The sequence below is a fragment of the Schistocerca serialis genome, chromosome 7, assembly GCF_023864345.2.
Source record: "Schistocerca serialis cubense isolate TAMUIC-IGC-003099 chromosome 7, iqSchSeri2.2, whole genome shotgun sequence".
NCBI classification, from domain to species: Eukaryota; Metazoa; Arthropoda; class Insecta; order Orthoptera; family Acrididae; genus Schistocerca; species Schistocerca serialis.
The window spans coordinates 275,749,332-275,775,629 of record NC_064644.1 but is presented as its reverse complement, the minus strand read 5'-3'; the positions used below and the strand labels follow the sequence as shown (position 1 = coordinate 275,775,629).

Below are 26,298 nucleotides of genomic sequence, written 5' to 3'. Positions count from 1 at the left end.
GAGTAGACAACATTCCATTAGAACTACTGACAGCCCTGGGACAGCCAGTCCTGACGAAACTCTACCATCTGGTGAGCAAAATGTATGAGACAGGCGAAATACCCTCAGACTTCAAGAAGAATATAATAATTCCAACCCCAAAGAAAGCAGGTGTTGACAGATGTGAAAATTACCAAACTATCAGTTTAATTAGTCACAGCTGCAAAATACTAATGCGAATTCTTTACAGATGAATGGAAAACCTGATAGAAGCCGACCTCGGGGAAGATCAGTTTGGATTCCGTAGAAATGTTGGAACATGTGAGGCAATACTGACCTTACGACTTATCTTAGAAGAAAGATTAAGGAAAGGCAAACCTACGTTTCTAGCATTTGTAGACTTAGAGAAAGATTTTGAAAATGTTGATTGGAATACTCTCTTTCAACTTCTGAAGGTGGCAGGGGTAAAATACAGGGAGCGAAAGGCTATTTACAATTTGTACAGGAACCAGATGGCAGTTATAACAGTCGAGGGGCATGAAAGGGAAGCAGTGGTTGGGAAAGGAGTGAGACTCTCCCCGATGTTATTCAATCTGTATATTGAGCAAGCAGTAAAGGAAACAAAAGAAAAATTCAGAGTAGGTATTAAAATCCATGGAGAAGAAATAAAAACTTCGAGGTACTTCAATGACATTGTAATTCTATCAGAGACAGCAAAGGACTCGGAAGAGCAGTTGAGCGGAATGAACAGTGTCTTGAAAGGAGGATATAAGATGAACATCAACAAAAGCAAAACGAGGATAATGGAATGTAGTCGAATTAAATCTGGTGATGCTGAGGGAATTAGATTAGGAAATGAGAGACTTAAAGTAGTAAAGGAGTTTTGCTATTTGGGGAGCAAAATAACTGATGATGGTCGAAGTAGAGAGGATATAAAATGTAGACTGGCAATGGCAAGGAAAGCGTTTCTGAAGAAGAAAAATTTGTTAACAGCGAGTATAGATTTAAATGTCAGGAAGTCGTTTCTGAAAGTATTTGTGTGGAGTGTAGCCATGTATGGAAGTGAAGCGTGGACGATAAATAGTTTAGACAAGAAGAGAATAGAAGCTTTCGAAATGTGGTGCTACAGAAGAGTGCTGAAGATTAGATGGGTAGAGCACATAACTATTGAGGAGGTATTGAATAGAATTTTTTTTTTATTTTTTTATTTTCTCCAAATGGGTTGCAACAAATCTTCAGCAGGAACTGAAATTATGTCATCAACAAGGCATTATGGTATGAACAAATATGAGCATCTTTAGTAAAATTAAGCCCAGACCTAAACCACAGAAGCTCCTTGTCTATCGACGGCTCCTTAACTGGTTGTAGTTAACTTTTGCCATAACAGAATGGTAATGACTTACAACAACCGGCTCAATCTGATCCAGCAAAGTAGCAGGGTCAAGAGTATCTTGGTTCGATTTATACAATAGTTTATTAACCTATAACAAACAATTCTGAAAGCTCATGAATATACTAATTTGAAGCATAATGTAAGATGCTGTTACATTCAGTGATTAATATGAATCATTCACTTGAAAAATTTCTCATTCTTCATAGTTTATTTTTAATGGATTCAGTCCTGTTTGTAAATAAAATATACAAATTAGGCAATTGAAACATATTTTAGTGGTTATATTCAGCTACAATAACGATTATTGTTATCCATGATTCAAACACTCACTCAAACTATGACTGAACAATGTCAACACCAAAGATAACAGCACACAGAAGACTGCCACAGTGAGAACTGCCAATAATGAAAGCAACAACTGAAAGTAGTGTGATTCAGGATGTATCATTGCGAAGATAGAGCTTTAAAAAACTATTGCTGCTTTACAATAATGATGGAAACTGAGTGACAAGCATAGATATACACTAGCATGCATTGTAGGGTTAAAACATTCCAAAGCAATATAGCAATCCATTATGATGATCTATATTTTATAATGTTAAGAGCATTTTATGAGGTTTTATTCTACACACATCAAAAAAAGTTTTGCACCACCCCGGTTCCCTCCGGGACCGAAGAGGACCGTGAAGCCCTACGACCACAATCACGACATATGAGGCTGGAAGCACAGCGGGAAAACATATGGCCGAATTTCCATCGGGAGAGGGATATATGGCTTGACATCACAGCAGTAGACCATCACCTTGACCTTCTCAGGTAATGTGTCACCCTCGAAGGGCAAGATCAAGGCACCGGTGGCAACCTGATTATCCCTCAGACCCCGGTGGACGCGCTGGACGAAATGGACATCTCGTCGCTCTAAGTTGGCGTGCAGCTTGTCATCGGACTGTAAAAGAAGATCCCTGTGGAAGATAATGCCCTGCACCATATTTAAGCTTTTATGGGGCATGATAGTAACAGAAAGATCCCTTCTTACAAGCGAGTAAAGCCTGTGACTGTGCAGAGGATGCTGTTTTTATCAAGACTGACCTAGACCACATATTTGACAAGCCCTCCGCCTCCCCGAAATTGTCCTCTAAATGTTCTACAAAGAACTGAGGCTTCATGGACACAAAGGACTCCCCATCAGCTCTGGTACAGATGAGATACCGGGGCTAATATGTTTCGCTGTCATTCATAGTCTTTCTCTCCTCCCATGGTGTGGCCAGGGAGGGGAACGATTTGGGGTCATACATGTTAGCATCAATGTGAGCCCTCTAACGCTTAGAGACTGCTGGTGGTTGGCCACCAGCAAGAGAAGATGTGCCACGCTTCCTTGCACGTCATCCACCCTGATGCCACCTACTACGACCAAGGACCCTCCCCATGGGCGCCACCCAGCCAATATACGGGGAGTTAATGGCGCAGGCATCAGTAGAGCGATCCCTGTGATGTCAGAGGGCTACGACCAACAGGGTACATGGTGGCCCAACCACAATGGACTGGCTACCGTACTGGATATTAGGTGTTAAGTAGTCCATGGTCATCGTCAGTGCAGAAAGTGACACTGCACATTGCGTGGCGGAAAGTGTACCCAGGAATGTATCCATGCCCAAGAGATGAAGAGCGGGCGGGACTGCAATGCAACAATTAATAAGCTGGCGAAAGGTCACAACGCACGATGGACACAATGCACCAAGTAAGGCGCCCTTCCCCAATAGGCTCGCACTTCGAAATAATTTTGAAACATGGAGGTCAAACCCAAGAGGGGACCACCACATAAGGGCCAAAATGTTTGAGACTCCTTTTAGTCGCCTCTTATGACAGGCAGGAATACCGTCGGCCTATTCTTACCCCTGAACCCGCAGGGGGGCCTTAGACACACTGTTCAGCGAGTGCAGCAAGGTGGAGGTTCGCTGCTGTTTTGGGGTGGCATTATGTGGGGCCAACATACGCCGTTGGTGGTCATGGAAGAAACCATCACGGTTGTACAATACGTGATAGAAAAAGGGCTGTTTATGGACGACGTGACCCACCAACCACTCTGAGGGATCTATGCCCAATCGCCGTTGGGGATGGCACAATTTGGACCAACAGTGCGTTGATGAACTTGTGGATAGTATGCCACGGTGAATACAGGTATGCATCAATGCAAGAGAATGTGCTACTGGGTATTGGAGGTACCGGTGTGTACAGCAATCTGGACCACCACCTCTGAAGGTTTTGCTGTATAGTGGTACAATATGCAATGTGTGGTTTTCATAAACAATAAAAAGGGCAGCAATGATTATGTTGATCTCTATTCCAATTTTCTGTACAGGTTCTGGAACTCTCATAACTGAGGTGATCCAAAACTTTTTTTGACAATACGAGAGAAGGAAAGTTGCTACTCACCATATAGCGGAGATGCTGAGTCGCGAGCTGAAACTACACTGCGAGCAGCAGCACCAGTGCATGATGGGTGTGGCGACTGGGTGGGGGTAAGGAAGAGGCTGGGGTGGGGAGGGATAGTATGGTGGGAGTGGCGGACAGTAAAGTGTTGCAGTTTAGATGGAGGGTAGGAGAAAAGGTGCGGAGGGGTAAGTAGCGGAAAGGAGAGAAATAAAAATAAAAGAAATTAAAAGACTGGGTGTGGCACCGAAATGACGGCTGTGTAGTGCTGGAATGGGAACAGGGAGGGGCTGGATGGGTGAGGACAGTGACTAACGAAGGTTGAGGCCAGGAGGGTTACGGGAACGTAGGATGTATTGCAGGGAAATTTCCCACCTGCGCAATTCAGAAAAGCTGATGTTGGTTGGAAGGATGCATATAGCACAGGCTGTGAAGCAGTCATTGAGATGAGGAGTATCATGTTTGGCAGCGTGTTCAGCTACAGGGTGGTCCACTTGTTTTTTGGCCACAGTTTGTTGGTGGCCATTCATGTGGACAGACAGCTTGTTGGTTGTCATGCCTACATAGAATGCAGCACAGTGGTTGCAGCTTATGTAGATCACATGATTGGTTTCACAGGTAGCCCTGCCTTTGATAGGTAATGTTAGTGACCAGACTGGAGTAGGTGGTGGTGGGAGGATGTATGGGACAGGTCTTGCATCTAGGTCTATTACAGGGGTATGAGCCATGAGGTAAGGGATTGGGAGCAGGGGTTGTGTAAGGATGGAAGAGTATATTGCGTAGGTTCGGTGGACGGCAGAATACCACGGTAGAAGGGGTGGGAAAGATAGTGGGTAGGACATTTATCATTTCAGGGCATGACAAGATGTAATTGAAACCCTGGCGGAGAATGTAATTCAGTTGCTCCAGCCCCAGAGGATACTGAGTTATGAGGGGAGTGCTCCTCTGTGACCGGACTGTGGGACTTTGGTGGGAGACTGGAAAGATAAGGCATGGGAGACTTGTTTTTGCACAAGGATGGGAGGATAATTACAGTCAGTGAAGGCTTCAGTGAGACCCTAGGTATATTTAGAGGGGGACTGCTCGTCACTGCAGATGTGACGACCACGGGTGGCTAGGCTGTACGGAAGGGACTGCTTGGTATGAAACAGGTGGCAGCTGTTGAAGTGGAGGTATTGCTGGTGGTTAATAGGTTTGATATGGACGGAGGTACTGATGTAGCCATCTCTGAGGTGGAGGTAATCTAGGAAGGTGGCTTGTTAGGTTGAGTAGGACCAGGTGAAGCAAATGGGGGAAACATTGTCGCGGTTCTGGGGAATGTGAATAAGGTGTCCACACCTTCAATCCAGATAGCAAAGATGTCATCAATGAATCTGAACCAGGTGAAGGGTTTAGGATTCTGGGTTTTTAGGAAGGATTCCTCTAGATGGTCCACAAATAGGTTAGCATAGGATGGTGCCATGCAGGTGCCCACAGCCGTACCGCGGATTTGTTTGTAGGTAATGCCTTCAAAGAAGAAGTAATTGTGGGTGAGGATATAGTTGGTCATGGAGACTAGGAAGGAGGTTGTTGGTTTGGAATCCATAGGGCATCTGGAAAGGTAGTGTTCAATAGCAGTAAGGCCATGGGCATTAGGAATGTTAGTGCACAGAGAGGTGGCATCAATAGTGACGATCATGGCACCGTGTGGTAAAGGGAAAGGAACTGTGGAGAGTCGGTCGAGGAAATGGTTGGTATTTTTTATATAGGAGGATAGGATCCGGGTAATAGGTTGAAGGTGTTTGTCTATGAGAGCAGAGATTCTCTCAGTGGGGGCACAGTAACCGGCCACAATGGGGCGTCCTGGGTGGTTGGGTTTATGGACTTTAGGAATCATGTAGAGGTGGGAGTGCGGGGGAGTGGAAGGGTAAGTAGAGAGATGGACTCTGGGGAGAGGTTCTGGGATGGGCCTAAGGATTTGAGTAGAGACTAGAGATTTCTTTTATTCTTTTCTTTTATTTTTATTTATCTCTTTTCCGCTACTTACCTTCTCCCCCCCTCCGCACCTTCCTTCCTTCCTACCCTTCGTCTGAACTGCAACACTTCACTATCCGCCACTCCCACCATACTATCCCTCCCCCTCCCCACCCCAGACTACTCCTTACCCCCATCCAGTTGCCACTCCCATCATGCACTGGTGCTGTTGCTCGCAGTGTAGTTTCAGCTCCCTGAGACTGCAGGCATGTGTGCAAGTTGCACTTGTGTGTGTGTGTGTGTGTGTGTGTGTGTGTGTGTGTGTGTGTGTGTGTGTGTGTGTGTGTGTGGGCGCGCGCGCGCGCGTCTACTGCCGACAATGGCCTTAATGGCCGAAAGCTATGATTGTGTGAATCTTTTTATTGTGCCTATCGCAACGCAGCAACTCCGCTATATGGTGAGTAGCAACTTTCCTATCTTGCATTGTTACATTCCATCCTGTATTTTCCATTGTTTAAAACTTTTTTTGATGTGTTTATTTATATTCTACACTGTAAAATAATAAAAAATACTTCTTGTAAGCATAGTTACGTTCCCTAAACCACAGGCAAATCTTTCACTATTTAGAGACACAACAAGTTACACACATTTTGATTTACAACTCCAAATTGTATTAATTTTTTATAATTATCGATAATCCATTTTCCCTACTGTTGCTAAAAAGTTACATCCCTAATTTTTTTCCATGGTGTGATTCAGCATAAAAAGTTGTCATGTATATTAAAGCACACGACCAAATGTTTGATAGAACTTTCAAAAAAGCCTAGCAAACTTGGCACATTTGCACCTTTGTACGAGGGCGGTTCAGAAAGTAATCTCCGATTGGTCACAGTGCGGGTTGTGGGGGGAGTAGCGACGCCATCTGTGCGTTCACGCACTCAACAGGTCAGTCGGCATCAAGCCGTGGTCGAGTGAACGTCGTACCTGCGCTAGTTTAGTTTTTGTGGCAGTTTGAAATGTGTGCTGCAATAGAAAACCCCGCCAAATGTGAAGTGCGTGCTGTCATAAGGTTTTTTACAGCCAAAGGATATTCTGCAGCAGCTATTCATCGTGAGCTTTGTGCCGTGTACGGACCAAGAGTTATGAGTGAAGGAGTTGTCCGTGAATGGGTACGTTTATTTAAAAGTGGACGAGAAAACGTTCATGATGAAGAGAGGAGTGGTAGACCATCATTGGTGACTGACGAACTCGTTCAGACAGTTGATGTAAAAGTTCGTGAAAATCGACGTTTCTCAATGTCGGAGTCGTCTACTGGTTTTCCACAGATTTCTAAGACCCTCTTGTACGAGATAGTGACAGCAAGATTGGGTTACGTAAGTTCTGTGCACGATGGGTGCCCAAAATTCTTACCGACCACCACAAAACTCAAAGAATGGCCTCTGCATTAGACTTTCTGTCACGTTATGAGGACGAAGGAGAACCATTGTTAAACAGAATCGTGACCGGTGACGAAACCTGGATTAAGTACGTGAACCCTGAGACAAAAGAACAATCAAAGATGTGGGCACATTCAAATTCGCCTACCAAACCAAGAAAAGCCTCGCAAGATTTTTCTGCCAGAAAACTGATGGCAACGGTGTTTTGGGATGCCAAAGGGGTGTTGTTGGTTGAATTCATGGAACGTGGTACGACCATTAATCAAGACGTGTACTGTGAAACAATAAAAAAGTTACGACGGGCTATACAGAACAAACGCCGTGGTATGCTGACTTCCGGTATCGTTTTTTTGCACGATAACGCCCGTCCTCACTCTGCTCACAGAACAACGGCCCTTCTTGAGTCCTTCAAGTGGGACGTTATCAACCATCCACCTTACAGCCCAGACCTGGCGCCAAGTGATTATCACCTCTTCATGCATTTGAAGAAATGGCTCGGGTCACAGCGGTTTGATGACGACGAAGAGCTCAAAGATGCGGTCACAGGCTGGCTCCAGGCACAAGCGGGTGATTTTTATGCAGAAGGAATTTCAAAGCTTGTGAAGAGATACGATAAGTGCCTCAATCGCTATGGAGACTATGTAGAAAAATAGTGCAAAGATGTAGTTGTAAGATGTATATATTAAAATATTTTTATTTAACTTGGTGTATTTTTTTAAATCAACCGGAGGTTACTTTCTGAACGGCCCTCGTATATGATGCAAAGGTGAGTAGCCTCTCTTTAAAAGCCCTTAAAAATTTAACCACTGAAGATACTGAATTGAAATTTGGCATGTAACCATCACAGACCATACAGAACCTCCACGCTAAATTTTATTAGATTGGGAGATGATCAAATGGGGACACTGTTAAATATTGTTCCTTTTTTTGTGAAATGACCCATTGTCTAGTTTACCTGTTGGCATAGATGCAGCATTCAATGCATCAGAAGCTTCTTGTTTACATATTGTGTCTTCTGATATGCAAGCACTGGATTCTTTTCCTACTGATTCACAGCAGAGCAAACAAGCCACAGAGCATGGCCAAGCACTACCATTGCTGAAATGTTACAGTCCCAAAGGTTGGCCACCTTCTCAGAAATGTATTCCCAATCTCTTAGTGTGAAGATACTTTGTGCACTGCAACAGCTTCTCTCTTCTGAATGATGTGATTCTCCTTCACATGCTTAACAAACACACAAGAATGTTAATCCCCAGGCGTTAAGCCTTCCACATAGAGGTCATTGGGGAACAGTTCGCACTAAGCAGCTGGGGTGCCAAAATTGTACATGGCTTGACATAAGCAAATAGAACTTGTGACAGCGCAATGTCACATTTGCGTGGACAATCAGGCCACTGCACGGCAGGAATTTTTCTCCTGTCCGCATTCTGATATTCCATGGCAACACCTACAAATTGATCCTGCTGGCCCTTTTTGGCAAACAAGTTCGTGGATTATCATTGATTCCCACAGCAAGTACCTTTTTCTTATTGCAATGCATTTGATGAATGCCGTCAGCACTATCAAGGCACTCGATTCTGAATTTTTTCTTGAAAGCTTGCCAAAAATAATTGCTTCTGACAATGGATAACCTTTTTCTTCCACAGAATTTGCACACAAAATGGAGTATAGCATGTCAGCACAGCACCAATCTCAGTACAGTCTAAAGGTGAGGCTAAATGTTTCACTTGAGCATTCAGGACACCAATGTCAAAACTTTGAGCTTTGCATTCACATGAAGATGCCTTACTGCTGTTTCTGAGTTCATATCATGCTTTCCCTACTCCTGACATTTTGCCGGCAAAACGTTAGAATGGGAGACACCATCGGACCTTGCTCCATTTGTCATCCTAATCACTTTGCTCCAGCTTCAGACTTTACCATGAAGTTTCATCTAAATGTCAAGAGTTCAATATCCTTCTCATCTCATGCAGTAAGTCTCCCCTGATCTGCAGTTCGGGTAACTTTTTCAAGATCTACTCCTTTTCCTGGACCTCTCCAGTCCTTTTCCTTCACCCCTCTTCCTACCCCTTCACCCTTTCTGGCTGAAGAACTAGCCACTGGCTCCAAAAGCTTGCCTAAGTATAATATTATTTTGTGTGTCTCCTGCCACCATCTTGTGAGTAGATTTTTTAACTATCCTATTACATTATAATGTCAAAAATTGATTGTTTTCATTGTTACATCATGCAAGTGGATAGATCTAGTCACCAGACTGCAGCTGTGTAACACACATATAAAAAAGGTTTTTTATATAGGCAAGCTTTCTTAGCCAATGGCTCCTTCTTTTGGCAGAAGGGTTGAAAGGGAAGGAAGAGGAGTGAAGGAAAAGGATCAGAGGGTTTTGGGAAAAGGGGTAGAGTTAAGAAAAAACACCCAGAACCACAGTTCAGGGAAGACTTACTTGACAGGACGAGAATGAAAGACTTCAGTATCAGAGTTCAATATCAAGTGCACAACAAGCCATATTTATGGGAGTCTGGCACTGTTCTCAGATCAACTGGCAGAAAGCAATATACTATTCACAGCACGATTGAAAGCCTCAGAACCACCAAAATCAGCTACAGCTCCGTAAATTCAGTGATACTGCCATAGGTCAAACTGTTTCAGATTTCTTCATTGCACGACGTCTGGCTGCCGTGATGGAGCCACATCCATCTGCTGTAATGAAGCCTCCTGCACACATTATCGAGTGGGTGCCTCCACCTGCATCCATCTCACTGATAGAAGTCTCTGCCTATCCACCTGTGATGCCATTGCAGCCAAATCGTACATTGGCTCCCCCATGGACATCAACGACATCACCCTCACATAGTCGCCAGCACACACTGCAGCACTCTCCACGCTCCTACCTATGCTGTTGGATGCACCCTGCACCTGGTTTCCAGGAGAAATTTCCCTGGTTCTCACAATATGCAATATCGGAATGCAGATTGGTTTGCTCTGCCCATAGCCAAGTAACCAGTCTCATTACTTTCCACGGCACTGATCTCCACCCCGTACTTTCCAAGTTGGTAGGAGAGGGGTGCGGTATCAATCACTATCAGGTCAGCTGCACTTTCAAATACACGCACCATCAGCTATACTGTCACGTTTACTACAGACACCACTGAGGCATGAGGGCGCTGCCACAAATGATTACGTCACTGCCAATGAGATAGCACCCCCTCTACAGAGCTACAGCAGCTGGTGTGCTTAAATTCAAAAATTCATATTCTGAGCCCATTTTGTGTGTGTGAATAACATTTACACTTTCACAGTGGCAGGGCTCAAAGTCTTCTGAATGGACATTATACTGAAGCGTGACAGATTTATGAATCTTTCGTATCTGTATACATTTCTACATACAAATCTACTATTAGCAACTGATGATGCGTCTACAGCAACAAAGTTATGTATTATTTTTAGTATTTGATATGAGATGTAGAATAAATTAATATCTGGATTCTATGCTCATGAATAGCATATGTTCCTCAGTCCTGTATCCAGTAAAGAACCACACAGCATGCAAAGAATATTATAACAATCATCAAATCATAAATAAACATGCTAAAGTAAAAAACAGTGAAAATTAACAAATACATAATACATTAAGAAAAAATGCCATTTCATATGAAGCAATTGATATTTGGACCAATATTTTATCTTTTTCCCTCTAATGTGTGCAAAATACTGTGTCTTTGACATATATTTGCATTTTAGTTTTTCTGGCAAAGAATTGGGCTCAAATTGTTGTCTTGAAATATGTTGAAAAGATTATCTCATGAAGCCACCAACATCACCTTCCAGCCATTTACGCCACATCAAGGAAATATGTCACCATATTATTCATTACATTCTGGTATGTTTGCCTTCATCTCTACATGGGATGAAGAATAACAAATGCAGACTGTATAATTTCTTAGCAGACTGGAAGATTACTGCCTTGAGATAAGAGTGAAATGGTACTGAAAAGTACTGCAGAAATAATGAAAGGCAACAGTATAGTAAAAGTAGTACAATGAGCTTGGGAGTGAAAACATATTCATTACCCCATTAAAAGTAAATAACATAGGTGAACAGCTCACAGGTGTCAATATTCTGGACAATACAATACAAGTACAGAAGAACGTATCACATCACCTGCGAGATGTAGGTAGGTAGGTAGGTAAGACAGAGATGCTTTTAGAATTACTTCTGAAATCCTACAGTTTGTATTAGTTTTGCAAGATATAAAGATTTTTTTATGTGATTAAAAAGTGAATGTTCAAAACACGTTTGCCTAAGAAACTTCACTTTATCGTTATTGTTTCTCAAATCTGTGTAGAGTCAGACTTAAAATTGTGATAATGAAATAAATTTATGTACAAAAAGTAAAGAGACTCTCTCCATCTGAAAAGATTTCAGCAGGCCAAACAGCATAACTGACTGCTGTGTCATCCTCAGCCAACAGGTGTCATAGGATGTGGGGGAGGGGCATGTGGTCAGCACACCACTCTCCTGGCCATTATCAGTTTTCATGAGCCCAGCCGCCACTTCTCAATCAAGTAGCTCCTCACTTGGCTGCTTGCCAATAGCGCTCAGCAGGCTTGGACGATAACCCATCCAAGTGTTAGCCAAGCCAACAGCAGTTAACTTTGATGGTCTGACATGAACCAGAGTTAACATGGCATCAAGGTCTTTGGCAGACAGTGAATTAAGCATATGAAATTTGTTGTGACCTGGATTAATTGAATCAGCTGTAAGCCATATGGTACCACAATAGACCAGATATCCAATAGACCAATGACAATTCTTTGGCATACTGATCCACTAAATTAATTTAAAATGATAAAAGTGATGCTAGTGGGAAACCATGAGACCCAATATATAGAAAGAACATGTGAATCTTCTTTGAGATAATATGGCTTTCATGGCAAGTAGTCTTAGTGTTACTTGGAACTTAACTTTTACACAAAGGGAAATAATGGAAATTTTTGTTTCTAAAATAACAAAGCAAGTATGTGTTCATAAACAAAAATTCATGCTACAAAATTTGTAATTATATTGCTACCCAAAGAATGAACAATCTATAATTGGAAATAGTTCTGAAGTAGGAGCCAAAACCTTATGACAAACAATAAAAGCAAATGCATACTCCTTCGAAGTATCTTAAAAACAGATAGCAAGACAAAAAATAATCCATTTTTCCTGGCAGTAAATCAGACAGAGTACAATTGTACTAGGTTACTCAGTCTCTAGATTACTTTTACAGATTTCCATTTTCTCCAGTTTTTTCTTCTTCTCCTCCTTCTTCCAAGAGAGAGGAACAATCACTCTACAGGCACAAGATTCAATACAATCCTCCTCCTGTTTCTATGATTTCTATTCTAGTCAATACTTTCTTGATATCTGGAAACTATGCGTCCTCATTCTCAGTCTTATATTGTGTCCCTTTCCAAATTATTTTTCACATTAATTTCTGTTATTAAATAACACTAACCATTTTATTACAAATATTTACCTGTCTGATGTTGTGCAACAGAGGTGTGGCATGGAAAATAGCTTTCGCTTGAGGCCATGTTCCATCAATCACGATTAGGTCATATGGAGACTTTCTCTCAGAGACAGAAGGCAACCGGAAGATTTCAACAGCATCCTTGGAGGGATACAAAAGCAGTGCGTCTGGTGACTTCAATATTTCTTCCAGACCAATGTGCCTGAAACAGTACAAACCAATTCATTCAGAAATAAACAAACAACAGGACATTTTCTAAGCATAATACCCTAAAAGTTCAGTGAGAAGATTATGTCCCCATTATGCCGATCAACAAAAAAGTTATCAGCTCAGCAACCAATTTTTGTCATCATATTCATTTCTCTATCATTGCTTCTATAAAATTATGTTAATACCTACACATCAACAACAACCTCTCCCAGACTTTCCTCTCCCACAACTACCTCACAGACCTCATTCACAAACAAATTCCCTTGATAATATCATCCCCCCACAGTTTGAACAATACAAGTATCACTTAAAAAGATGTGGGAGCAACCCTTTGACTCTGAATGCTTCAACAGATTACTCCACGAGGACAACTCACTCAAGCCAGGCCATGAAATTACATCCTCTCCCCCTGAAATCCTATTCAGGCCACCCATTGTCCTTTGTCACTTAACCTGTGTAACACCTAACAAAAAGTCAAACAATATGACATTCTCAAACCATCATCCTTACCCATACAATTATTTGTGCTTACAATTTGCCCACATGCCATCTACTCCTGGTCCACTACTAGTAAATCCCACGATAACATAAGCAAAGCAACTTGCAAAACCACACACGATGTTTATCATGTAACATGCCAGCCCCCCCCCCCTCCCCCCCCTCACCCAGTGTTTTATACAGGAGTAATCGCCACTTAAGTGGTTGGACACATAAATGGGCACTCACCATTTCCGCATTGCTTTTACCCCCCCCCCCCCCCCCCCCGGGTGTGTCCTTGTCCTTAATTGCATTGTTCATTTCTCTTCCTCTTAATCCAATTCTGCCTCTAAATCTGTCCATCTCTGGACTGAACCTGGCATAGTGCTTACGAATCAACTATCTTTGAATATCCTGACCCACCACCTCCCCTTCCAATTTTTGTTTCCCATCTTTCACTTAACAGAAGAATTCCTCTCATTCTCATCACCCCATATTTGTTATGATGTCATATACTTCTCTATTAGCTTCAGTGCTCAGTATATTACAAATCTTTGCTACAGTTTTCTGTTTTCTCCTCTTCTTTCTCCACCTCCTCCTCCTACAATATCCATTTGTACTTCATAAGGCAACTTGCATCTGCTTTTCTCTATTTATTACTTAAGTTTTGGCCCACTTACATTATGTCCCTAAAAGTCACCTTAATTAAAACAGGATGTCACGAATTTACAAGACATGTTTTTAATAAATTTGTAACCATATTCTGTATGTTTAATTACTTTCTCATGTCTTCAGTGTTAATGAAGAATGTATCGAACATTAAAAAAAGAAAAAAAAGGCCATGTGGAGCAGTGCTACAAGTGAACTACATATAGCTAATTTATTCCAGTATTTCATAGAGTACATTGTTGATACATCACATATGTTATAAACATTACGCCTATTGTGAAGTCGGCATAAGAAACTGATCATTACAAGAAGTAATTTGTGCACAAACCATTAACTGTGTGAGTGTCCTCTCTGCTACACCAAAGTAAATTTTTCTGACCACAACAGTAAAAGTTGACTCAGGATGCATTGAAACTCAATGTAAAGCTTCATACTATACATATCATCAATAATGACTACTTGTGAATCCTAAAAAGGAAAACTTCGCAGAGGGATAAAAATTTAGAAAACCATTTGTACATAATGCAATATCATACAAATAGAAATGAAAGAGATTATTGCAACTGAAGAACATGGAATGTTACCTGTACACCTTAATGTACCACCATATTTCAAACACAACACTTTTTGTTACAACTTGTTCTCTTTCTAAACATGTGTACCCTATTAAATGTTGTTTTATTTCCAAGAATGTTTAATTTTTTTATATTTTTGGCTTGCTCGGACAACACATTCGAAAATTCCTAATATTTATAACTTCTTGCTGTAAGGAATCTCAACATCGTCATCCACATATTATCAGATTTGTTCATATAGGTATCTGTGTTGTTTGTGAGAGGAAACCACTATCACAAAGGGTGCCACTGTTACACCTTTCTTTGTGACTCTAGCACTTACACTGCTGGCCACCGTAAATGCAACACCAAGAAAGACAAGAGGTAGCACAACAAGATTTATTTTGTAGATAACATGTCGATCAAGTATCAAATGATACGTTTACAGACGTCTGTGACATGTGGTTCCTGCCAGAATCAGTAGTCAGAGTAGCCGCCATTGTTGGAGATCACCGCTGCCACACGTCTCGGCATTGAGTCAAACAGATGTTGGATGTGTTCCTGGGGTACAGCAGCCCAAGCAGCTTCCACACGTTGCCAAAGATCATCTGGTGTGGCAGCTGGGGATGTAATCTGGGTCACTCGTTGAGCGACCATGGACCACATGTTTTCTATCGGCGAAAGATCCGGAGAGCGAGCCGGCCAGGGAAGCAATTCAATCTGGTTACTGACGAAGAACCTTTGGACAATGCGTGCCACGTGTGGTCGCGCATTATCCTGTTGAAATATGGCTGTGGCCGAGCCCTGAAGGTAAGGAAGGACAACTGGCTCCAGCACCTCGGATATGTAGCGCCGGCTATTTAAAGTACCGGCAATGTGTACTAGAGGCGTGCAAGAGTAATATCCAATACCGCCCCATACCATAATACCCGTTGCAAGACCAGTGTGGCGATGCATAATGCAGCTGTCCAGCATCCTCTCTCCATGGTGTCTCCACACTCGAATCCGACCATCGTGGTGCTGCAGACAGAAGCGTGCCTCGTCAGTAAAGACAACGTCATTCCATTCTGCCGTCCACATCCGTCTGTCATCACACCATTGGCGACAGAGACGTCTGTGGTTCTGCGTCAACGGTAGACGAAGCAATGGACGTCTTGCGGACAGACCACTCTGCTGTAAACGGCGTTGAATGGTACGTGCAGACACTGGATGATGCGTTACAGACGCAATGTGTTGTGCTATGGTTTGGGATGTCACTGAGCGATACGTCACTGCCATGCGCACAATTTGTCTATCAGCACGTGCAGTCGTGCACCGAGGTGAATGCGATCGACCACGTCGGTCCATCGTACCCTCCTGCATCCAACGGTCACGTATCCGCATTACAGTTGTTTGGTTTCGTCCAACACGACTAGCGATTTCTCTGTATGATAATCCACAATCTCGGTAAGCCACTATCCTTCCTCTGTCGAACTCGGATACTTGATCAAAAGTTGTTCGCTGTTGTCTACGAGGCATAACTGATCGTCTTGTGAAACAACCACAAGGTAAACACACGTGCCGAACGTACACTCGTCGAAATCGCCAAGCCTTAAATGGCGCTATGAGGTGGCGCCACAGACGCGAGTGATGTGTGTCTGCGCTGAAATTCTAATCAGTTGCATATCTCGTCGCTGCAAACCCATGGTGTAAATTTCACTAGATTCGGATGCTTCCTTCAGGATGTTGCATTTACGGTGGCCAGCAGTGTACTTTGTTGTTTGATGAGCACAGAACAACTCCGCTACCTCACTACCAAATGATGTCCTAAACTCAATAGAAAATATAATCTGTGAGAGTAGCCATTTGATGCTCAAAGTTCTTTCCTACACCAAGACAGGGTAGTGGAATGAAACTGTGCAATGTGGACCCATGAGGTATGCAGTAACTTACTGTACACACAGACAAACTGTAGCTTATAGGAGATGTGACTGACATTATATGGGAATACTCCCCAAGAGTAACAATGCATAGTAGCTGTGATGCCTAACATGGGGACAACTAAACATATCAATAACAGTTATCAGCTTCATCCTTTGAAGTAATGATGTTGTGGCTTGTGACTTCATATGTGTAAAAAAAGAAAAAGGACAGAAAACTGACTTTTTCTGAAAGAAGGCTATGGTAACAGACTAATCTGTTCCATGCTAGCCAGACGTAGAGGTTTGCTTGAAAGGCGAGTGTGGTTGTACATTGGAGTAGCGGTATTGAAAGCTTCAGTTAATCCCCTAAGATGCAGTCACTATTAGTAGAGTACCACTACTATACCATTAACTAATTTTAAAATAGACCTAAATGTAGTGTGCTCAAGTAAAATGGGGACAGCTTTTCAGAGATGTTGTTGTTGTTGGTTTGGGGGATTAAAGGGACCAGACTGCCATGGTCATCGGTCCCTTTTTCCAAAGACATAGAACACCCACAGAGAACAAAAACGAGGAACAGAAGAGATCACAGACGATACAGAACAGGAGAGACTGAGACAAAGACAAGACAAAACGAACGAAAACCACATAGAGATGGACGGTGGTTGGCCGACCATAGAAATAAAAAAGGAAAAGCCAACCACTTAGAAACACATTAAAAAATCAGTGTAAAATCATAGGCCAAAGGCCAGAGTCGACACAAAACAATAAAATAAAACAGAAACACTCAGATTAAATGATAAAATCCCCCTGCCCGAATAAAACGTAAAACTAAGTCAGCCATAGTGGAGTCGTCTGTTAAAAGGGCAGGGAGCGTATCAGGCAGCGCAAATGTCTGCCTGACCACAGCTAAAAGGGGGCAGGCCAACAGAATGTGGGCCACTGTCATAGCCGCCCCGCAGCGACATACAGGAGGGTCCTCCCGGCGCAGTAAATAACTGTGTGTCAGCCGGGAGTGGCCAATGCGCAGCCGGCAAAGAACTACCGAGTCCCTGCGAGTGGCTCGCAGGGAAGACCGCCACACAGCCGTCGTCTCCTTGACAGCACGGAGTTTATTGGACAATGGCAGTTCGCGCCAGTCCTCGTTCCATAGCGCCAAGATTTTGCGGCGGAAGACTGCCCGCAAATCAGTCTCAGGGAGGCCAAGCTCCAGAGAAGGCTTGGTGGTGGCCTCTTTCGCCAGGCGGTCAACATGTTCGTTACCCGGGATACCGACATGACCGGGGGTCCACACAAAGACCACAGAGCGGCCGCAACAGGCGAGAGTATGCAGAGACTCGTGGATAGCCATCACCAGACGAGAACGAGGGAAACACTGGTCGAGAGCTCGTAAACCGCTCAGGGAATCGCTACAGATAACGAAGGACTCACCTGAGCAGGAGCGGATATACTCGAGGGCACGAAGGATGGCGACCAGTTCAGCAGTGTAAACGCTGCAGCCATCCGGCAAGGAACGTTGTTCGGAATGGTCCCCTAGAGTGAGCGCATATCCGACACGACCAGCAACCATCGAACCGTCAGTGTAAACAACACCAGAGCCCTGATACGTGGCCAGGATGGAATAAAAGCGGCGGCGGAAGGCCTCAGGAGGGACTGAGTCCTTAGGGCCCTGTGCCAAGTCGAGCCGAAGGCTAGGGCGACGAACACACCATGGGGGTGTATGCAAAGTAGCCCGGAAAGGAGGTGGAACAGTGAAACCCTGGAGCCCAGAGAGAAGCTCTTTGACGCGGACCGCTATTGTACAACCAGACCGCGGCCGACGTTCTGGCATACGGACGACCGACCGCGGGAACAGGAGGCGATAGTTTGGATGCCCGGGCGAGCTTAGTACATGGGCAGCATAAGCGGCCAGCAAACGTTGGCGTCGGAACCGCAGTGGAGGTACACCTGCCTCCACTAGTACGCTGTCCACAGGGCTGGTGCGGAAAGCACCAGTGGCAAGGCGTATCCCGCTGTGGAGAATCGGGTCCAGCACCCGTAACGCAGATGGGGATGCTGAGCCATAAGCCAGGCTCCCATAATCCAGACGGGACTGGATTAACGCCTGGTAGAGCCGCAACAGTGTAGAGCGGTCGGCGCCCCAGCGGGTGTTGCTCAAGCATCTCAGAGCGTTTAGATGCCGCCAACACGTCTGTTTAAGCTGCCGGATATGAGGCAGCCAAGTCAACCGGGCATCGAAAACCACCCCCAAAAACCTGTGGGTCTCCACCACAGCAAGGAGTTCGTCGGCAAGATAAAGCCGCGGCTCAGGATGGACTGTTCGGCGTCGGCAGAAATGCATAACGCAGGTCTTGGCTGCCGAAAACTGAAACCCATGCGCTACAGCCCAGGACTGCGCCTTACGGATAGCGCCCTGTAGCTGACGTTCAACAGCTGCAATGCCAGTAGAGCTGTAATAAAGGCAGAAGTCGTCAGCATACAGGGAAGCGGAGACAGAATGTCCCACGGCCGCAGCAAGCCCGTTAATGGCTATTAAAAACAGACAGACACTTAAAACAGAGCCCTGTGGCACACCGTTCTCCTGGGCGTGGGAGGAACTATACGAGGCCGCGACTTGCACGCGGAAGGTACGACACGACAGAAAATTGCGGATAAAAATCGGCAGAGGACCCCGAAGACCCCATCCATGAAGCGTAGAAAGAATGTGATGACGCCATGTCGTATCGTACGCCTTCCGCATGTCGAAAAAGACAGCGACCAGGTGCTGACGGCGGGAAAAGGCAGTACGGATGGCCGACTCCAGGCTCACCAGATTGTCGGCGGCGGAGCGGCCTTTACGGAACCCACCCTGAGATGGAGCCAGAAGGCCCCGAGACTCCAGTACCCAATTCAAGCGCCGACTCACCATCCGTTCAAGCAACTTGCAAAGAACGTTGGTGAGGCTAATGGGACGGTAGCTGTCCACCTCCAGAGGGTTCTTTCCAGGCTTCAAAACGGGGATGACAATGCCTTCCCGCCACTGCGACGGAAACTCCCCCTCGACCCAAAGACGGTTGTAAAGATCGAGAAGGCGCCGCTGGCAGTCCACTGAAAGGTGTTTCAGCATCTGACAGTGGATGCCATCTGGCAGGTGATAAATACACAAATATTCCGCACGTCCAGGGCCTCGCTGCGATGGAGGATTTCCTTTCACGCCGATCACCTGCCACCCTACCTAAAACCTCTTTCCTCATTTCCTTAGCCAGCTTCATCCTGACCCACAACTTCTTCACTTTTGAAGGCCAGACATACCAACAATTAAAGGGAACAGCCATGGGTACCAGGATGGCCCCCTCGTATGCCAACCTATTCATGGGTCGCTTAGAGGAAGCCTTCTTGGTTACCCAAGTCTGCCAACCCAAAGTTTGGTACAGATTTATTGATGACATCTTCATGATCTGGACTCACAGTGAAGAAGAACTCCAGAATTTCCTCTCCAACCTCAACTCCTTTGGTTCCATCAGATTCACCTGGTCCTACTCCAAATCCAATGCCACTTTCCTTGACGTTGACCTCCACCTGTCCAATGGCCAACTTCACACGTCCGTCCACATCAAACCCACCAACAAGCAACAGTACCTCCATTATGACAGCTGCCACCCATTCCACATCAAACGGTCCCTTCCCTACAGCCTAGGTCTTCGTGGCAAACGAATCTGCTCCAGTCCGGAATCCCTGAATCATTACACCAACAACCTGACAATAGCTTTCGCATCCCGCAACTACCCTCCTGACCTGGTACAGAAGCAAATAACCAGAGCCATTTCCTCATCCCCTCAAACCCAGAATCCCCCACAGAAGAACCACAAAAGTGCCCCCACTTGTGACAGGATACTTTCCCGGACTGGACCAGACTCTGAATGTGGCTCTCCAGCAGGGATACGACTTCCTCAAATCCTGCCCTGAAATGAGATCCATCCTTCGTGACATCCTCCCCACTCCGCCAAGAGTGTCTTTCCGCCGTCCACCTAACCTTCGTAACCTCTTAGTTCATCCCTATGAAATCCCCAAACCACCTTCCCTACCCTCTGGCTCCTATCCTTGTAACCGCCCCCGATGCAAAACCTGCCCCATGCACCCTCCCACCACCACCTACTCCAGTCCTGTAACCCGGAAGGTGTACACGATCAAAGGCAGAGCCACGTGTGAAAGCACCCACGTGATTTACCAACTGACCTGCCTACACTGTGATGCATTCTATGTGGGAATGACCAGCAACAAACTGTCCATTCGCATGAATGGACACAGGCAGACAGTGTTTGTTGGTAATGAGGATCACCCTGTGGCTAAACATGCCTTGGTGCATAGCCAGCACATCTTGGCACAGTGTTACACCGTCCGGGTTATCTGGATACTTCCCACCAACACCAACCTATCCGAACTCCGGAGATGGGAACTTGCCCTTCAGTATATCCTCCCTTCTCGTCATCTGCAAGGCCTCAATCTCCGCTAATTTCAAGTTGCCGCCACTCATACCTCACCTGTCTTTCAACAACTTCTTTGCCTCTACACTTCTGCCTCGACTGACATCTCTGCCCAAACTCTTTGTCTTTAAATATGTCTGCTTGTGTCTGTATGTGTGGATGGATATGTGCATGTGTACGAGTGTATACCTGTCCTTTTTTCCCCCTAAGGTAAGTCTTTCCGCTCCCGGGATTGGAATGACTCCTTACCCTCTCCCTTAAAACCCACTTCCTTTCGTCTTCCCCTCTCCTTCCCTCTTTCCTGATGAGGCAACAGTTTGTTGCGAAAGCTTGAATTTTGTGTGTATGTTTGTGTTTGTTTGTGTGTCTATCGACCTGCCAGCGCTTTCGTTCGGTAAGTCACCTCATCTTTGTTTTTATATATAATTTTTCCCACGTGGAATGTTTCCCTCTATTATATTGAAATAAAAACTAAACTGGACAAGGCATACAAAATAATGCGGAATCATTACAACAATATGTCTATCTCACAAAATGCCAAATTACACCACTACGACATGGTGGTGCTCCCCAAAGCACTGTATGCAGCAGAGACCACAATGATCCTAGGGCATACACATATCAGACGTAGCATGTGAAAGTTGCTGGATTTGGACGGGTTATTCCTGTAACTGAATTACCAGATCTGAAGATGGTTCTGAATGAACCAAAACCGGTCATATGAATAAAAAAAAATTGCAATCAAGACGGATTTTAAGTAACATTATAAAATCACTGATTGCTGTTATCCCATAAGACATTATGTGTGTTTTTGCAAAATATATCAGACAACTAAAAAAAAGTAGAACAGAAAATACTTAGGAAAATATTTGGCACAACTAACAACAATGGAATATGAATCAAGAAACCTACAGATGAACTACACAAACATACGGAGACAGTCACAGAAAAGATTAGAAAACACAGACTACAATTCTATGGACACCTATACAGAATGCCATCACACAGACTGACCAAATACACACAGACTGACCAAACAGGTCTTTGACTGGGTAACCACTAGAAACAACAAATGCATGGTAGAGGTAAAAAAACTACCTGAACCAACTCAACATCACACCAGACAAAAAACGACAGAATAAAATTCACAATCATCATTGAGAAAAGTAAACTACATGAGATACGCTGTGACAAACGAACAGGCGTAAAATGGACCAAAGAACGCAAACAAGCTCACAGCCGAAGATGAAAGAAATATGTGCAATCAAAAAGGCAACCAAGATGAAGCCGAAGACACAAAGCCGACAAGAAGCATGGTCAGAGGACCAGAAACAGAAACACAACGAGGGAATAAGGGAAGTTTGGGCAGCAAGGAAGGCAGCAAAAGAAATTGGCCATGTAGTTTCGTCTAACTGCACTCTTTACGGAAACCTATCAGGCTGATCACACAGAAACACTATTCAATTGTACTGGTTGTAAGATAGGTACAGCCACAAAAATGGCAATTAATGAGAGGACAGTCACTATAGTTCGAAGAGAAAAATATCTAATGTATGCTGATAAGACAAACATTATGACCACTGCCTACCGTGACGTTGGATATTGCCTGGTGGTGTTGTAGGCACATGATATGGTAACAAAAGTATATAAGCAGAGCAGAAACGGATGGGGGATCACCCTAGCAAAGATTTGTGCTCAAATGGGGAAAACCATTGAGGTAAGCAACTTTGAGGAAGGGCAGATTATTCTTATTATTATACAGAGCCTGTGAATGAGTATCCTGAAAACAGCAAAGCTAGTAGAATGTTCACATGCAATTGTCATGAATATCCATGGAAAGAGGTAGGACAGTGAAACTGGCACTAGGTGCTAAGGGATTGAACATACATGACTCTTCACAGGATGTAGGGTTCAGAGACTTGTCTGCTGTATGAAGTAGAACAGATGGTAATCTGTGGCATCTCTGCCCAAAGAGCACAATGCTGACGCACCCAGAAGTGTTTCCGAGCACACTATTCATTGTACATTGTTGAACACAGAGCTCCACAGAAGACCATCCCTACCTGTTCACATGTTGAACCAATACCTTTGTTAATTGCAATTGCAGTGGGCGCAACACCATTAGGATTTGACCGTTGATCAACGGAAATGTGTCAACTCTTCAAGTGAATCACATTTTTGCTAGACTAAGTCACTGGTCATCTCCACAAAGGCCGTCATTGAGGTGAACGGTGGTTCAAAATGTGCAGCCCACCACAGAGACATGCTGGTAGGAGCAGTATTATGCTAAAAAAGAGACATTCTGCTGTGCTTGCGTGTGACCTGCAGCAGTAATCTAAGACATGCTGACAGCTGCGAACCACCTGCATCCCTTCACGCTCGATGTCCCCCCAAACAGTGATGCCATCTTTCAGCAATATAACTGTCCATGTCACTGAACAAAAACCAAACTACAATAGTTTGAGGAGCATTAAAGTGAACTCACATTGATGTCTCAACAACCAAATTTGCCGACGTAAACCCTATGGAATCCATCTAGATCGCTATTGGGTGCCATCACCCATATACACAAATCAGTGGCTCATTATTTATGCAAAATACATGACCTGTGCATAGACATCTAATGACACATACCTCCACAAACCTACCAACAAACGGCCAGATCCCGAATACATGCAATCAGTGATTTATTTCGTTCCAAAGACAGACAGATAAGCAGTTAAGCAGGTGGTCATACTGTTTTGGCCCTTCAGTGTATTTATCAAAATGTAGACTATAACTAATGTTCAATTTCATTAAGCAATTGTTCTACAACAAAAACTAATAAGAAAAGTGCACAATGTACATGCCACCAAATAACAATCCATATCAATCAGGATATTTATAGGCTACACTGTTTTCGAAGAACATCCTTGTGGAAATTAGAACTTGCATGAACATAAATGTAAAGCCTAAAACACACTGTTTGTAAATATGAAGTTCATAACTGAAATTAGACAGAGAAAGAACCAAAACATATACATGGATTTAAAGGAATAAACCTTTAATAGGCCTATTTGTCAATCAGTTTCCGACTAAGAATGTACTATACAGTCAAGCTCCAATATCTTCATATTGTATATGTATAACACTGCCTCTGTCAATGAAATCTGTGAATCACAAAGTTACAAATTTCATAAAATGTTTAGGTACGAGATTCTTACTGTGGCCAAATCTTACCTACTATTTCAAAAAACCTTGGCATAAAAAAAGCCTAATTTAATTAAGAACTGGTAGCAGTCTTACAGATAGCTTAGCAAAAATCAAACAATGGACAATTAAGGATGGAATGTAACAATATTATGAAAACAGCCTAAGCAACATTAAGCTGTCTGTTGGGCCTTTACAATAAGGGCAAGCAGTCTATAGGGTTGATATCAACTAGCACCACGCTATAAACAAACATTAACCACGTAAAATCTTACCTGTTGGACATAACCTATGCATTACTTAATACCTGCAAATTGTACCTGAGAGAGGGCCAGAGTGTCAGCAAAATTTATAACCATCATGGCAGTCCCAATGCTTCAAATTTGCAGAAAATGCTGAATAATGCAACTACAATTATCAATTACGTTACAACCACTCAGAAAAGTAGATACATGGCAAACGATCCTCATGCACAAGAACTCCAGCATCACCACCAACCAAAAATGTTACTGCATTTTCACTGCTGTAGCGTCCGCCATTTATGTGCCTACCAGTTACTGAGACGAGAGAAAAGGCTACTAAACAGTTAGCAGAAAGGCTACAGACATAAACAGCACGCTAGTTCTTCCAAGAACAACAGAGTTCTTAGTCACAAGTTTGATGATATGAGAAATACTGGTTGGCATACTTGTTCAGGGGAAATTTTTTCCCTTTGAATATCAAGCATTTCCCAGGTAAAAGTCCCAACGAAAGCATTGGGGCTGTACGGAGGCAACGTTTCTCCTCTGCTGGGTGTTGGAGTAAAATCAAACGACACTGTATATCCAGTGGGGTCTTCGGTAGATATGGGCACCAGCAAACAACAGCAGGTCTCCTAAAATGATTACCGTTTTTATAAATCAAAATACACCGTACCGTTCACACGTAACAAGTTATACATTGTAGTATAAAAAAAAACATACCTACAGCTTGGGCATATTTCTCTCTTTCTAGGTGGATCGGCTGGTAAACCTGATAAATCATCCCAGACGTCATCTATGTCGCTCATTTCTTCAGATTAGTTTAGGTTCGAGAACCGAACAAACAGACATAAACCAAATATTACCAGAACAACAGAACTTCCCTACTCAATACACATACACAATGTTCAAACCAAAGCAGTGACATGGAAAGATGCTTCAATCATTTCACAAAGCAAGCCAAAGAGAGGAGTTGTCAGAAAGAACATCCTCGTTTAAAGGCATAGTTCGTACCACAGTCTACGTGTACGTTTACACTGCCTGTGATGCGATGCGACGCGACGCGACGCGAGGCGAGGCATAATGGCCAAAGCGATGCAATGCGATGGAGTGTTCACATTGCACACGATACAGAGCGCGCGCGCGCACGCGATCTGGCCAGCAATTGAGCAGTCTCGGCACGATGTCATTTTTCCTCGGCCCAGTAAATTCGTTTTTATTAGAAAACAGTGCTCTGAGAATTCAACGCAGTCGTGAATGGGTGCATGAAATCAACAAGCAGAGGAGGGATTTAGGAGAATTTCATCATTTGTACAGTGACTTGAGAAAAGATGAGGATAAAATTTGGAATTATTTCAGAACGAGTACACAGACATTTGATTATATAGTGTCGTCTGTTTCAAATAGATTACAGAAGCAAAACACAAATTTCAGAATGGCTATTACCCCTGAAGAGAAAGTTATGATCACCATCAGGTAAGTACACAATATTAATTTTACAGCAATCATTTTATTATGAAAAATTTACAAATTGTGATAGATTCAAACTTTCTATTTAATAAATTTTGACGTAGTTGACAATGAGAAGTAAAATACATCACAGTTCACTCACTTAAGTATCAAAGTTTTCAGAATCTTGGTGGCTTGAAATAACAATGTCATCAGGTTGAATTTCAGAAATGACTATTTCATTTTGCGGATTTCCAGCAATTACGATTTCAACTTGACTTTCAGGTGCATACGGTGACATCAACGAATGTGCAGTGGAAGTGGTTGATTGATCCAATTCTTCCAAAAGAACCTGCTGAATTTTTATCCTGGCTCTCAACTGAGCTGCTGGTGATAGTCTTCGCATTGCTGGCAGCAAACTCACTACAAAATCATAGCTGT

At 43.6% G+C, this 26,298-nt stretch overlaps 1 protein-coding gene across 2 annotated transcripts in view; it reads right to left on the bottom strand.

The window, feature by feature from the left end:
* Positions 1-25,348, bottom strand: part of LOC126412118 (tRNA-uridine aminocarboxypropyltransferase 2) — a 50,263-nt gene extending 24,915 nt beyond the window's left edge. Inside the window, exons 1-3 of one of the 2 annotated variants that reach the window (XM_050081555.1) lie at positions 25,132-25,348; positions 24,858-25,043; positions 12,713-12,908 (exon numbers count right to left, since the gene is read on the bottom strand). In XM_050081555.1, the coding sequence (XP_049937512.1) occupies positions 12,713-12,908; positions 24,858-25,043; positions 25,132-25,217 (468 nt within the window). In that variant the 5' untranslated portion in view covers positions 25,218-25,348. The remainder of the gene's footprint in view (positions 1-12,712; positions 12,909-24,857; positions 25,044-25,131) is intronic. The other variant, XM_050081556.1, reaches the window with a different exon arrangement.
* Between the last annotated feature and the right edge of the window lie 950 nt (positions 25,349-26,298).